This window comes from Dermacentor andersoni, chromosome 8, assembly GCF_023375885.2.
Source record: "Dermacentor andersoni chromosome 8, qqDerAnde1_hic_scaffold, whole genome shotgun sequence".
In the NCBI taxonomy this organism is placed as follows: Eukaryota; Metazoa; Arthropoda; class Arachnida; order Ixodida; family Ixodidae; genus Dermacentor; species Dermacentor andersoni.
This window is the reverse complement of record NC_092821.1, coordinates 73,632,857-73,648,233: the sequence shown is the minus strand read 5'-3', so window position 1 is coordinate 73,648,233 and position 15,377 is coordinate 73,632,857. Positions and strand designations below refer to the sequence as shown.

The 15,377-nt window shown below is 54.0% G+C and overlaps 1 protein-coding gene across 1 annotated transcript in view; it reads right to left on the bottom strand.

Moving 5' to 3' along the window:
• The window catches only part of fng (Fringe glycosyltransferase), a 105,513-nt gene that overhangs the window by 7,666 nt on the left and 82,470 nt on the right, over positions 1-15,377 (bottom strand). Inside the window, exon 9 of the mRNA XM_050185573.2 lies at positions 7,487-7,569. Coding sequence (XP_050041530.1) covers positions 7,487-7,569 — 83 coding nt within the window. The remainder of the gene's footprint in view (positions 1-7,486; positions 7,570-15,377) is intronic.

Genomic DNA, 15,377 nt, shown 5'->3' with positions numbered 1-15,377 from the left:
TTGCCTGCATCTGCTCCTAGTTTAAATACCTTCTATTTTTGTGAGAATATGGCCCCCAGACGCGGGTTATCGAGCAGTAAAGGCCGACTCGGTGTTCGGGGGCCACATCTAGTTTAGATGTCTACGAAGTGTCACGTGGCAATACAGGTAATACAGGCAACAATAGGTAAAACGACCCAAATATCTTTCACGATTGACGTCGGAGTGACACGCAAACCTACGTTCCTTTCCCCCCCCCCCCTCCTCCTCCATCTCGCTCATAGAGGGACCAAATAACATGCTTCCCAGCGCCCGCAGTATCTCGAAGGGCCGATGCACAGTCACGGTTGATGGCCCGATTTTGAAGCCGAGCTGCGCAAGTGGCGCGATTAAAGGACACCAACAAGTCATGCAGGGCAGCGGCCATCATCATAGGTGGCGCCGCGACCCGCGACCTGCTAGCGCGCCCAAATAACAGGGCCTCCCTCCAGATCATCGCCGTTTTTCGCGCAACCTCGGCGCGATCGAGGCGCCCTTCCCGAAATGTCAATCCCGGTGGCAAACGGGGCGTTTGCACGCGACCCGGCGACCTCTCGGTGCGCTTATTCGTGACGCGGCCCCGAAAATGAGGAGGAAGCGTCCAGCGCAGAGCCATTTCGGGGAAAGGACCCGAAAGGGCCGCGCGATGCGATGAACCGTTGAAGAGTTTCATCCCGTGCGCCTTCGCTATTTCGCGCCGAGGGACGGGGCACAGACATGGAAATGCAGCCTTCGCGCGAGGCCAAAGGTCAGAAGGTCGCATAATCGTCGTGAAAAGTGGCACCCCAGGCTAGCGAGCGCGCCTAGTATACCTTCGAGACTCTTCGGTAAGTATCTGTCTTATTGGCGAAAATCACTGTACGTAGAGGAAATCTTAGCGGAAGATAAGAGGAACGCGTCGACTAACGGAGCACGTCTCTGAGGCCCCTGCAAGTGTAATGGCTGGAGGTGACACGCGAAAGAGAACGGATTGCGGGACGATTAAATAACAACGCTCTACACTCGCTCACGCACGTCACCCTAGAAATGGAAGCTCTTTGCCGGTCCGTTAGCGTAGAGTCTGTGTCGAAGGATGGCGCCGCTCTTGACGTGCGAGAAAAAACAGAAAGGTTTGAAGTTAGCCTATAATAATTGCTCTCGAGGGCTGGAGAAAGGCAGTCCCTACCCTCAGGTGATTTCAGCTGTTGCGAATGCAGTCTGAGGGGCGCCAGGCATATCGGTCCGGGCGCAAACTGTACTGTTTGACACAGATTTAGTGATAATTTCTCTTACGCCAACGTATTGTGTTAAACGTAATTCACCGTCGATATGCGTAACTCAATGCTTAAAGCAGGAGAGTAAGCACTCAAGATAACACAGATAATAATAATAATAATAATAATAATAATAATAATAATAATAATAATAATAATAATAATAATAATAATAATAATAATAAAGAGAGGCGTAGACAAGGAGCTTATTTGCAGATATCTAGAACTTTCATTCAGCCCTTTAATAAGTCCCAGTCATAACTCGTTCCTGGTGGTTCGTATCTTCAGGCGCGATCGCTGAGGTTGCGCTTCGCCCCTGGGTTGTCTGCGTCTTATTTGTTCCAGCAGAGCATTTGAATCAACAAGTGCAGCCAACTAGTCTCAACAGGAAAACAGTGCGCAGTTCTTTCTTTCTTTTTTTCATTTTTGTAGACGGCCCTGGTGACTGCACGTCAACAGTAACCAGCACAGGCAGAGGCTTATCGCTCGGCCCTCTCCAACAGTTATACGCTACCTCTGCCCCGAATATATTCGTTACTCATCCCCCTGCCGTTCCTTCTAAGCCTTCATTCTTGTTCTGTTCGCTGACATTCACTCCGGTAGCGCATTCATATTTCTGCGGTAAGCACTAAATACTCCGCAATACGAACCCACGAGACAGTCTGCCGCCCTGCCTGTGGAAGGAACGCGTACAAAACAAGTTCCGTTCGAATACCCGTCTTTCCTTCAACGGCTGTCGTTGCGCTTTCGCCTTTGGGTGTTTTTCTAGAGTTTCCAACCCCATCCTTCCAAGTCGTACTTCCAAGGCAAAGTTCGATGACTTTTACATTCGCGACAGGGGTAGGTTGGCTGCGCGTGTCACTAAGCGTTACTGGGGCCAAGACATAGCCATAGCGAAGGAGAAACAGAGATACGGGGAATTGCAATGAGGTTGTGCGGAACCCCCACACCACACCCTGCTTGGAACTTGTGTCCAGAAGCGCTACTGACATTCCTGCAGTGGCCTTTCTGATCATCACACCGACAGCGCAACACTGCTCACCCAATATCCCGGTGGAGGAACAGTGACGAGCTTCTGACAGCGCTGTGAAGACGGCAGCGATAGCGCAGGGCTCCGGCCACTTTGCCGTCGACTGCAACAGCTTTCTTTCTTTCATTCTTTCTTTCTTTCTTTCTTTCACGCGCCAGTTAAGAGAGGCAGATGGACTCCACTGCGCACCACGTGTGGAAGTTCCAGTCGGTGATCCGCGCGCCCCGACGTTGCCCGCCCCCCGAGCGCCTCCATCTCCTTCGAGGACGGCGGGTGCCTTTTTACCAGCTTGTGCTTTCGCCGCAGCCCGGCCCCGGGGGCGAAGACTGTTGCTCCTTTGACCCCCGCATGCACTGCAGTCCGCGCCTCCTCCAGCAATGTGTCTGTACTTTCTTTTTTGTGACCGGGAGCAGACAGCACGCCTGCATCGTCGCGGAGTAAGAGGGGGGGCATCGCGGCGCTCTTCCCTCGGCTACCAGATGTTGCGCCGCGTCTGCGACCTGTCTGGGGCGGCGGCAGCGGTGGCGACGACGCGGCGGCGCGTAATAAGCCCCGGGCCTGGAGGCCGGCTGGATGGCTTAGCTGCTGCTGCTGCTGCTGCCGCCACTATTGGAATGACGGCAGGTGGCGCCAAGGTCGCCACCACGTGCGTGAGCCCGCGAACTGTGTACGCTTAGTGGGAGCATCCTAGACAATAAGAGCAGCTCACGCACCAAAAAAAGGTCACGACGAGGTAGCATCAACTTCGTTTGTAGTGGCGTTGAAATAGTAGGTGCTGCTGCCACGACGGAGTTCCCTATACCATCTGCTAACATGATCGACGCTCTAAAAACTGTATGTAATGTGTGCACCTGCATTTTTTATATTTATTTTTTTACTAGGGGAATGAGGGCGTCTTGAAGAAAGCCTACGTTGAGGTTATTCATGCAGGTGCGGGTAGATTTGGTTATGTAAGCAAGGAACAAAATAAAACTGATGACACGAAACGTTCAGCCAAAGGTTACCAGGCCAGCATTCCTTTATACCACCTACGGTTACCTTCCCTTGCGCAATCGAGAAGAACTGTCGACGCTTCACCGCTATAGAGCACTGGATCTGCGCGGGAAATTTCGTGAATGAGCCAACAATGCCAACTTTGTAATTGTTATGCTTCCCCCCCCCCCCCCTCCCAAATCTGAAACTCGTGGAGCACTGTCTCCTCCCCTTTTGCCCTTGCAGCAGCCGCTTGTCGATTGGACTGCAACCTGGCACAAATGCTTGGAAACCGCAATCGTGGGCACTGGACAATGTAGTTGCTGACACGAAGTCTTAACACACGCGGCTCAAGTGGAGCCGAAACTGGATTTCACTGGAGTGCTGCCCATTGTTTCGACCTGCACTTTTCTAGTGAACTCAAGAGGACAAAGGCAACAATGGATTCTTCGCTCGATTCGTTAGTTCTTTCCCTCCGGGACAGCTCGGCGACGTTGTCTTTCTCCTCTTTCTGCTCTCGAAACAGTCAAGTCACTCCGTATGCGCACACGCGACTCCATCGACAAAGCAGAGCGAGCCACCTGCTACAGGCTTGAGAGCTCTCCAACCGGCGCATCGTCGACGTCGCTTCACGGACGTGCATACAGAGTCCCGCAAACGGAGGCAGTTGCCTCCACTTCAAGCGCGTGTATAAATGGTGAACGGCGCCTTCTCCAAGTCAATGTAGACACTGCTTTCCCGGCCAATTGGCCAGCTCGCGAAGACAGCAAGTGGTCGCTCTCTCTCTCTCCCCTCTCACTCTCCCTCTCTATCTGAAAGAGCGCTGACTGCGAAAGCCACGTATAGCTGCGGGTAACTCAGCGGGACGCATTGTTTCACCGAGACGGCGCACAGATGGGAATGCGCGACCGGCCCAAATTCGCTTTGAGACAATGGGTCCCTCTGCGAAGAGCCTGTCAGTATATTTGGATTCGAACGCTGCTTCTGGCACTAGCGGCAGCTTGTCTGCCTGCCTGCCTGCTCCCAATCGCAAGGAGATGAACCTTGTTTGCGCGGACAGACACGTTCCATTAGGCAAGGAGGAGGAGCTCTGGGAGAGTACGTGGGCGTCAGGGCTTGTTTGGCAAAAGTCACGCAGTGAATGTATGGTGAAGCGAACGCGTATACGAGCGCGAACGAGACTACGACGAACCGTGCAAGCGCCCAGTGGCCTCGACCAAGTCGCCGCAGTTGCGAAAATCCCGCCCGCGATCGCGCGACAAGTCGCGACAGTCGCGCGCGGCGCGTGTCCCGAGTTGCGCGACAGTGGCGACCCTTATGTCGCACGCTCGCACAGGCGACAGTTGCGCCGGAGAAATCCGCTAGGCCAAACGTCCCATTTATTCGCGCGCTGCTCGAAGTTCGCGCGCAGTTCTTTTCGCGCTCGCGACACCTGCGGTTTCGGCACGCCCATTTCCTGAAAGAAATGATAAATAGCGGAAAGCAACCACTGCAGCCTGTCGCGTCACACCGTCCTCGCCCTTGTACGCAACTCTTTCTTGCACGGTCTGTCAAGTGCACGCACTCGGGATGCAGCTGGTGGTACTTGAAGTAAAGGAATGCGAATCGTCGCTTAGCCAAACCCGGAATGAACGCGGAAAAGACACTCAATATTCGTATAACGAGAAGACCCTGAATTGCCAAGTGACTCTACACTTACTCGGATATGGAAGTACGTACACAGACGGTGAAGAGACTAACACGTGCTGTGTGTAATTACTTACGATGCATGCCCAGAATTAAATGTTTCTTGATACGCTGTAGCTATAGGTGTCCCTAAGCAAAGCACAAGAGAAGGAGGGCGAAATGCATTCCTATAGAAAAGCAACCGATGCGTTCGAACACGTTTCGTACGTCACAGGACACTGCAGTCACCTTTAGAAAGACCCAGTTGTCTGAGCAGTATTAAAGCGCGTCCGACTTGGCCGAACGAACTTGTCCAATGAGCCGACATTCTTCACATTTATAAGCTCTGTGTCCAAGCTGCGAACCATTTGTACAAACGAGGAAAAGACAAATACTATGCGCTCAGGTCATATTCGGGCTAAATTTATGCTTCTCTGTTTAACCCTTTCTTCCCCAAAATGATATCAGGGTAAATAGCAAAATTTTCGCTCTAGTTTCCTGCTAAAGAGTACTTATTTTAAGATTTCATCTATATGGTGCCGCTGAAATTAGCTTTCCGCGTAGAGTACAACGCTCGTCGTGGTTCCAACAACAGCGTGGTAACGACTGACAAATGCAGTACACAAAGGGTTAACGAAACGGTTGAAAACAACGCTTGAATTACATATAGAATAAAAAAAAATAGAAAGGAAGAAGTTGAAGAGAACGGGGCTGTCGACACGTCGGCCACTGGCTTCCCGATCGAGAAGCCACCAAAGGCGGCGAGGCGGCAACATCCGAGTGTTGCACTCTGGCGAAACTCCCGGACGCGGCTGTCACGAAGGGATACGCGGGGGGCATTCATTCGCACGGGCCGGAGCGCCTCCCAGCGGGAAACGTTTTCTCGCCTGCCTCGGCATGACAAGCAGCCATCATCGCCAACAGACAATGGCCACGGCCGTCCGCATTACTGCGCGCGCAACGCTATAGCCCCACGGATGGCGCGCGCGGAGCTACCGTACGCCCTTCTGCAACCTCGGCGTGTACTCCTTTCGTCCTTTTCGTTGTACGTCACGCCGATGTTTCATCGTGCGCAGCGGGGGGTGGGTGTTGGGAACGGGAGGTCCGGCTGTCCGGTGCGATAATTCGATCCGCGAGTTACGATCGGGCGCGCAATCCGAAGCCGAGATGAGCGGCTACTTGACTGTATAGTTCTAACTATACAGGCGCTCGTCTTCTGCACTGTTGCAAGCGTGTACAAGCACAAGGACTGTGGCAGACGGAAAGAGTATACTGCGAGCGTCGACGAAAGGCGTATGGCGCTGGAAGACAGGCGGGAACGTAAAGCATAAGCGCACGTCGCGGGAATCGTACGTGCGGCGTCATCTGCTGAATCGGTGGTCCATACAGGAACCTTATTTCGGCATGCAGCGGGGTGGTAATTCACGATATTCTCGACATATAGGTGCCCGCGCACCGCATTCCGAGGCTAATGAGGTACGACGCTTTCGAGCGAAAACGTACGCTGCTAATATAGGGGGGAGTCGGGGGGAACTCGTGATTGGCACACGCTCACCGTGGAGATTAAAAGGCTGTGTTTCCCGCAATCGCCTCCGGGCGTTCGATGAATCGCTGACGGCCGAGTATACATAACCTGTGGCGGAAACACAATTTTTGCGAATGCAGCGCGCGCGTACGGTTCGCGTAACTTGTCGCCGTCGTTCTGCGCATTTCGCCGCGTGACACTCGCGCGTGACCACGTTGACGGCTCCCGACAAATTTGACGCGATGGCGTCCGGCTAGAATCGCGGTTGTGGAAATCACTCGACTCGAAATCATTCGTCACTGCATGCAATACTGCATGCAGTGACGAATATGGGACCGGTACACTGGCCGTGGCGATGCTGTAACGTGCGGCGCTTAATTGAAACATTTCGTGTTGCGCGAGCGTCGTTGCCGGAGAGCTAAGAAAAAAAAAGAGAGAGAAGCCAGTGCACTTTCGACGTGATTTTGTTGCCGCCTACGCCTTTAGCGCCAGCAGCTATGTAAGCACAAGGTAGGCAATTGCAACGCCAGTTCGACGTATTCTATAGCTGAACTCAACGACACAAGATGTCACTGTGTTGGTGCTGCTTCCCGTGCCAACGTATGCAGAATTCCGCCATTCCGGAAACAAGAGTGATACGTAAAACGACAGGCCAATACCACACTTTCGTTTTCTGATAATTAGTACGACTTATGACAAAAAAAAAAACGAAAAGGTAAAAAAAATTATGGGGTTTTACGTGCCAAGACCCCTTCTTGATCATGAGGCACGCCGTAGCGGAGGACTCGTGGGCGGGATTCGATCCCCCACCTCGTGCTCAGAAGCCCAACACCATAGCCACTGAGCGACCACGGCGGGTAAAGAAAAGGTAAGGGCTGCAGTTGCCGTTTCCGGGCAACAGCCGACTGGTCCTTACCTCTGTGGGATAGGCCATGCGCACATGGCATGGCCGTTTGTTCACAAATAAACAGAAGAGAAGAAAAAAGAAAATGCTGAAATTAGTCACCAGGAGTGACTTCTTACCTAGTGGGGTCTACCCTGAGCGAGAAGCCGTCGATATTGAGCACGTTCAGCTCCTTGCCGAACTTCGAGTAGCTGAAGGTCACCTGCGAAACACGAGGAAACGAGCGTCCAGGTCAGTGCGTGTTCTAACTATACTGGCATACGTAGAAAGATTCTACGCAGCGAGCAGTGGAACGGAGAGATCACGCGCGTATACAACGTCAGGAGACAAAAAAGACGCGGCGTTCAGCGGCTCAGCACGAGGCGCTCAGCCGCCAAATGTCGCAGCAAGCGAGTTTTTTACTTCTATGCAACCATCTGCAGCAAACATGCACTCCTTTCACACCGTCGATATACACTACAATACACACACACACCGCTGAGCGCACAAGAGGGGTTGTAATTGCAGATCGCAGAGCGAGGCCTTCGCCCTGCATTGGACAGAGATGATGATGATGATGATGATGACGATGATGGTACACCGGCGTCCGCATTGCCAAACTCGGCGTCGGCGCACTTCTTCCACGTACTGCTGCTACAAGGCAATCGGTGTTCCCTTTCAATACCGCGACGTATGCACGCTTTCACGTCGTGTACAGGACTTGTTCGCCCGCACACTCTCTTTCGAGCTTCTTGTATTGATAGAGGCAATGCCAACGGAAGCGAGGCTAATCCCAGACGTAGCCAGCCGTTACGGGCGTCCAAACAAACCGGCAGGGTGGGAGCGCGTGCGGGAATAAGGAAATGAAGAAGAACAAACGAGCGCGCTCCCTCATTTGGCCATTTGCGTGCCTCTCAAAGGGCCGCTTCGTGATCCAAGTCCCGCGAGGTTGTGTTTCGTCAATCCATCAAGTACGGCACGATTCGTCGGACGGCCGCTCGAGCAAAGGTGTCCTCTGCTCCTCCGTACACCGTGCGGAGAATATGTAGGCACACAAGGTCCACTGAATGTACCAAGGGAAGGCTATTAACGCAGCACCTGAAAAGAAGGCCGCAGAAGCTACTCGGGCTTAATAACAACATGGCGGTCATAGTCTCGGGCGTCTGTGCAGCAACGCGAGAGGTCGGCCGGCGCTCCATTCCAATTCGCTCTGTCCTTCTGGACAGACGACGAAATCAAACGGCCGAGCTGGGACTTTCGCGTGGAGTTGGTCGCCGAACGTGGCCGCGTTCCCAAAGTGCGCGGTGGTCATTAAGTGTTTCGCGCGGAGAATGCCGGAGGGAACGTCCCGCGATACGCAATCGCTCAATCACCGTCATTGAGACTACATTGATCGGAGTCCTATGCACTCCTTTCGTGGGCCTCTCTCACAGAGGCCACCTATATTGTTGAGAACGAAGGCACCTTAGTTGTTTTTGTTCAGTTATTTATTTACCTGTTAGGTTACTTTTGTTGGTATACAACGCTGCTTCGCAGGAATCAAATGCTCAACGTTCAGAGGTAAATCACCTTGCCGCAACATTCCCGCAGGAATAAGAAGAAGAAAAAAAGCTTATTGCCGAAAGGTGTCAATTCCAAATGCTGTACTGCAGGCTGCGAGGGACGCTGTAGGGTATGCCCTGAACTGCCTGATCTGATCCGGAGACCACCTAAACTTCAAAAAACATGTGCACATGTCGTAACCCTCAACGCAAAATGCTGTCGTCGCGGCCGAGATCTGCTATATCTCGACTTCAATGGTCGGCCACGAACTCGCGACTGCCCAACAGTGGTTTCATTAGTGCCGTATACCAATCGTTGGGACAATTGATGTTGGACAGTCGCACACACAGTAAAAAAATTTTCGTATTCTGAACTACCTTATGTATAAAAAATTATCTATTTCTCTCCCCCTATCTGTACGTAAACCTATAAAGCACTTGACCAGAGACGAAAAATCAAACTAATAGCCGGCATCTTGCGATACTGCGATCATAAACGAGCTTTAAGCAAGGTCGATATCAGAGGCTTCACAGACGGGGCCGAATTTTTAATCTGGGGAATGTTGCGCGAGATTACCCGCTTTCTGTATGGCGTTTGCACCTTCCAGTGAGCAGTCGTCACTGTTGCTGCACACAGCGCACCAAAATACCGCTCGATCACATCCACGTGCGGATATCTATAGCGCACATGCGTGCGCGTGTGTGGCCGTCCTTTTAACGGCGGGTGAAAGTCCGCGAGGTGACAAAAACACGCCCCGCAGCGACATCCGAGGCTGAACAGCGGAAAACGCGGTACGTGCACAGGCCCCGAGAGACAGGGAGGGACCGCAACAGAGCGGCGGCAGCAGCAGCAGCAACTTGTTTGTCGCGGCACCACGGTAGCCGCGCCAAGACAGGTCAAGTGGTGGCCACGGCGTCAAGCCGACCGGCCGCCTGCTGCTACGTGTAGGCCTTCCCGAACGGCGCCCTGCGGCATCGCATCATCCCGCCGGATCCCCTTCCTCTTCTGAAGTGCGCAGCGCAAGCACAGTGCCTCTGCGCTGCTTTTGTGCGGCCCCACCAAAAAGAAGAAACAGTCCCTCCTCTCTCCTCGTGCCTACAAGTTCAAGCCGGACAGGAAAGAAGAACCCGCGGACGCTTCGAGCTTGCTGCTTCTGCCGCCAGCGAGTGCGTCCAGCTTGCTTTCAGACGTTTGTCGGAGGCCAGAAATAGAAGGAAAAAAAAAAAACGTGTTTATGCATGCCGTGACCCCCGTGGCAAGCGCGCATCTCGCCTTCTTCGCGACGGTCGGACGGGTCTCCTTTCCTTCTTTCCCCTTTTCTTCTAACTGCCAGCGAGGGTTCGCCCGCGGGGTTCGGCGTACGAGAGAGGCGGCCCGGGTATGCAGGGGATGGTTCGGGATACCACGTCTACCGGGACGGTCGCGAGCTGACCTTAACAGCGACGGAACCAATAACGTGGCAAGCACACGTCGCGGAGTGGAGCTTCAGAAAGTACAGCGGTGGCGGCTCACCCGAGCAAAGCAAGCGGTTCGGCTGGATAGTGCACGTGAGCGCGGAAGATGGGACCGTATAGAATGACAGGACGAAGACGGCGAGCGATGGACAGCAAGCGAGGGAGCGGGAATGGGGCGAAACAGATACAGCTGTAGAGCCACGTCGAGGTTTGGTGGCGGAGGAGGTGCCGGACGCCGGTGCTAGCTGGAAGAGAGAATATTTAGCGGAAGCTAGACCCTAATCGGGACCGCACAAAACGCGATCCTACAAAACGGACTCTTGGAGGGGGAGCTGACTTGCGATGGACAGCAAGCGAGGGAGCGGGAATGGGGCGAAACAGATACAGCTGTAGAGCCACGTCGAGGTTTGGTGGCGGAGGAGGTGCCGGACGCCGGTGCTAGCTGGAAGAGAGAATATTTAGCGGAAGCTAGACCCTAATCGGGACCGCACAAAACGCGATCCTACAAAACGGACTCTTGGAGGGGGAGCTGACTTGCGATGGACAGCAAGCGAGGGAGCGGGAATGGGGCGAAACAGATACAGCTGTAGAGCCACGTCGAGGTTTGGTGGCGGAGGAGGTGCCGGACGCCGGTGCTAGCTGGAAGAGAGAATATTTAGCGGAAGCTAGACCCTAATCGGGACCGCACAAAACGCGATCCTACAAAACGGACTCTTGGAGGGGGAGCTGACTTGCGATGGACAGCAAGCGAGGGAGCGGGAATGGGGCGAAACAGATACAGCTGTAGAGCCACGTCGAGGTTTGGTGGCGGAGGAGGTGCCGGACGCCGGTGCTAGCTGGAAGAGAGAATATTTAGCGGAAGCTAGACCCTAATCGGGACCGCACAAAACGCGATCCTACAAAACGGACTCTTGGAGGGGGAGCTGACTTGCGATGGACAGCAAGCGAGGGAGCGGGAATGGGGCGAAACAGATACAGCTGTAGAGCCACGTCGAGGTTTGGTGGCGGAGGAGGTGCCGGACGCCGGTGCTAGCTGGAAGAGAGAATATTTAGCGGAAGCTAGACCCTAAGCGGGACCGCACAAAACGCGATCCTACAAAACGGACTCTTGGAGGGGGAGCTGACTTGCGATGGACAGCAAGCGAGGGAGCGGGAATGGGGCGAAACAGATACAGCTGTAGAGCCACGTCGAGGTTTGGTGGCGGAGGAGGTGCCGGACGCCGGTGCTAGCTGGAAGAGAGAATATTTAGCGGAAGCTAGACCCTAATCGGGACCGCACAAAACGCGATCCTACAAAACGGACTCTTGGAGGGGGAGCTGACTTGCGATGGACAGCAAGCGAGGGAGCGGGAATGGGGCGAAACAGATACAGCTGTAGAGCCACGTCGAGGTTTGGTGGCGGAGGAGGTGCCGGACGCCGGTGCTAGCTGGAAGAGAGAATATTTAGCGGAAGCTAGACCCTAAGCGGGACCGCACAAAACGCGATCCTACAAAACGGACTCTTGGAGGGGGAGCTGACTTGCGATGGACAGCAAGCGAGGGAGCGGGAATGGGGCGAAACAGATACAGCTGTAGAGCCACGTCGAGGTTTGGTGGCGGAGGAGGTGCCGGACGCCGGTGCTAGCTGGAAGAGAGAATATTTAGCGGAAGCTAGACCCTAATCGGGACCGCACAAAACGCGATCCTACAAAACGGACTCTTGGAGGGGGAGCTGACTTGCGATGGACAGCAAGCGAGGGAGCGGGAATGGGGCGAAACAGATACAGCTGTAGAGCCACGTCGAGGTTTGGTGGCGGAGGAGGTGCCGGACGCCGGTGCTAGCTGGAAGAGAGAATATTTAGCGGAAGCTAGACCCTAAGCGGGACCGCACAAAACGCGATCCTACAAAACGGACTCTTGGAGGGGGAGCTGACTTGCGATGGACAGCAAGCGAGGGAGCGGGAATGGGGCGAAACAGATACAGCTGTAGAGCCACGTCGAGGTTTGGTGGCGGAGGAGGTGCCGGACGCCGGTGCTAGCTGGAAGAGAGAATATTTAGCGGAAGCTAGACCCTAATCGGGACCGCACAAAACGCGATCCTACAAAACGGACTCTTGGAGGGGGAGCTGACTTGCGATGGACAGCAAGCGAGGGAGCGGGAATGGGGCGAAACAGATACAGCTGTAGAGCCACGTCGAGGTTTGGTGGCGGAGGAGGTGCCGGACGCCGGTGCTAGCTGGAAGAGAGAATATTTAGCGGAAGCTAGACCCTAAGCGGGACCGCACAAAACGCGATCCTACAAAACGGACTCTTGGAGGGGGAGCTGACTTGCTTAAAAGGAGAAACGTACCTGCTTGCAGTAGACAGCGGCTAAATGGGTTTCGATCGAAGGAGAATGCGGAGGGGGGGGGGGGGGGGGGGAGGGGGCTCTTCGCGACAAAATAAGAACGAAGCGATAACCCGGAAGCGCCTTTACGATACTGCACACACACACACACACCCTACGCGGCGCTTAAACGCACGTGGAAAACTCGACCGGTAGCACGCGGAAGCAGGACCGAAGACGAGACGTCCCACCAGGGCGGCCGTTCATCAGCAGCTTCGCTAAATCAACGAGCGGCCTTATCTTGCTCTCGGTTCTTTCTCTTCAGCATCGCGCGGTCGGCTGCAGGAGCAGCAGCAGCCTGCGGGCGATCCCGAGCCAAAGCCGGTAGCCGCTAATGACCGCCATCGCCGCCTTGGGCAGCGGTACGAAGAAGAAAGATAGCGAACGGGGCAGCGGGAAGAAGACGGGGCCGCGATGCAGCCGAAGCTCGCGCGCGCACCGCACAGGCCTGCCGCCGTCGCCGGCGGCGTGGACCCAGCCCATGCAGCGAAAATTTCCCACGCCGGGCCAGCGCTCCGTCGGCGCCCGACTGCCCCGCGCCGCTGTTATCATCACTTCTAGAAAGGTGTAATTTTGTCTCCCGCGTCGTGCAGGTTAAAGCTGCTCCCGCCCCGGTCCGGACGAGCTACGGACTTCGCTGCCTGCATCGGTTTAATTCGAGACGCGCGCGCTGTGAACACTTCTAGTTGTTGCTGTGCGTGTGTGTGTGTGTGTGTGTGTGTGTGTGTGTGTGTGTGTGTGTGTGTGTGTGTGTGTGTGTGTGTGTGTGTGTGTGTGTGTGTGTGTGTGTGTGTGTGTGTGTGTGTGTGTGTGTGTGTGTGTGTGTGTGTGTGTGTGTGTGTGTGTGTGTGTGTGTGTGTGTGTGTGTGTGTGTGTGTGTTTTAAGCGTGGATAGTGTTGCGGAGGACGCGGGTGACCAAGGAAGGCCCCGGCACGTGACGGCGGTTTTGGTTTCTATGCGTTTGCGTTATGGGCTGTTCGTTTCAGCGGAACATGGGGACGGGGCCTCGCGGAACTGCGTCGGCGTCGACATCTCGCGACACTGCTAAACCGCGCAACACGTGGGCCCTCTTTCGTCTTTGATTATTGCACTGAGCATATTACAGGAGAGGAGACGTGACAGTGCGGTGACAGCCTAGCCTACTGCTTTTCTCGCTCAACAATACAATCAAGGGGAAAATAAACGAAAATTAAATTAGAACACAAGAGGAAATTAAACTTAAGATACACGTGCATACAACGCATACAGGGTAATTGACACATGCGCCAGCCTGACTGCAGCACGGGACGTGTTCACGTTGTCCAAAAAGGGCACGGGCCAATTGCTGCGTTGTCTCGCCTTTAGTAAGCATACTCTCGTTACACCTCCTGGCGTAAAGATTTCCCCAGCGAAGCCAGGTTGTTAACACTGCATCTCGCCTAGCTGCGAAGTGTAACACGCGCTGTGTATCAGTACACTTAATTTTTTTTTTCTATGCCGCATCACTATACTTGCCACAGCGTGCACGGCTGTCCGCGTTTCCGTCCCGGCATTCCAGGCGTAAACAAACAAACACTTGGGCGATGCCGCGCACCAGGTGGCGTTGCGGCAGCCACACGTATCGTTGGTGGGCAGAGAAGTAGAGCACACGGAGACGCCTAACGAATGCCTTCCGCCGAGAAGACGCACTCGCAGACGTGTGGAGTATAAAGGCAGCCCACGTAAGAGGAGCTAGAAGACGTGCGTCGAAAGAAGATGCAGAGATAAACGGGTCCGCGATACGAACAGCCCGCTCAGTGCGACGCAGTATAGCAGAGACAGGACGTTGACACCGGTTCCGGGGACAGCGTCGTGTGTTAGGTGTCGGGACAAAACAAAAAGAAAATAGAGGCAGAAACCGCTGGATAAATTGCAGCCACTTTGGAAGTCGCGCGGATGGGGTGCGACAGAGAGAGAGAGACACTTCGCGTGGGGACAAAGTGCTGCCACCTGGTGTTGCGTACAGCGGCAGTTGCGCCTTTTCGTGGGCGTCTTTTACGACGTCGGGGGACGGGACGACGTATGGCGTCAGCCTGAATCGCAAGCGGGTTTGTTTTCAGGTGCCATCAAAAAACGTAGCACGTGGGCCCCTGCGAAAGGCGACTACATTACGACAACTATCCGTATTCTCTGTGGCGTCTCTCTTCGCGTCCAATATGTTCAGTTATGAAGACCACAAACTAAACCAACGCCACGCCGTGTACTTACGAGAATAAAATCATCTCACGTAAGGTGACGTCATACTAGCAGATAAGTGACTTGAATTGCTGAATTCAATGCTTCTTCAGTGAAATTGAATCCTTCGAAGAAGACCAGAAGCTAGCAGCGACACATCTCTTTTGTTTTTGTTTTCTCCGCTTCAGTCTCAATAGCAAACCACTTCGTTATTGAATGGTGCTCACAATGCGGTACAGTTACATCTTCGGTGCATGCACCTTGATAGTAGTGCGATTGCATTGGCGATCTCGGGCCTTGGCGACAGTAACTCAGGGTGTGAACTACGAGCTTTAGCCATGACCAAAGTCTCGCTGGTATCTGGCTAGTCCTAACACATCTGGTTTCGCGATCGCCATTGCGACAATATCGTTTGGCATTACATCGTGTTCCACTCAGCATTGCATGTGTCTGAAAATTACAAATACATCCCCAAA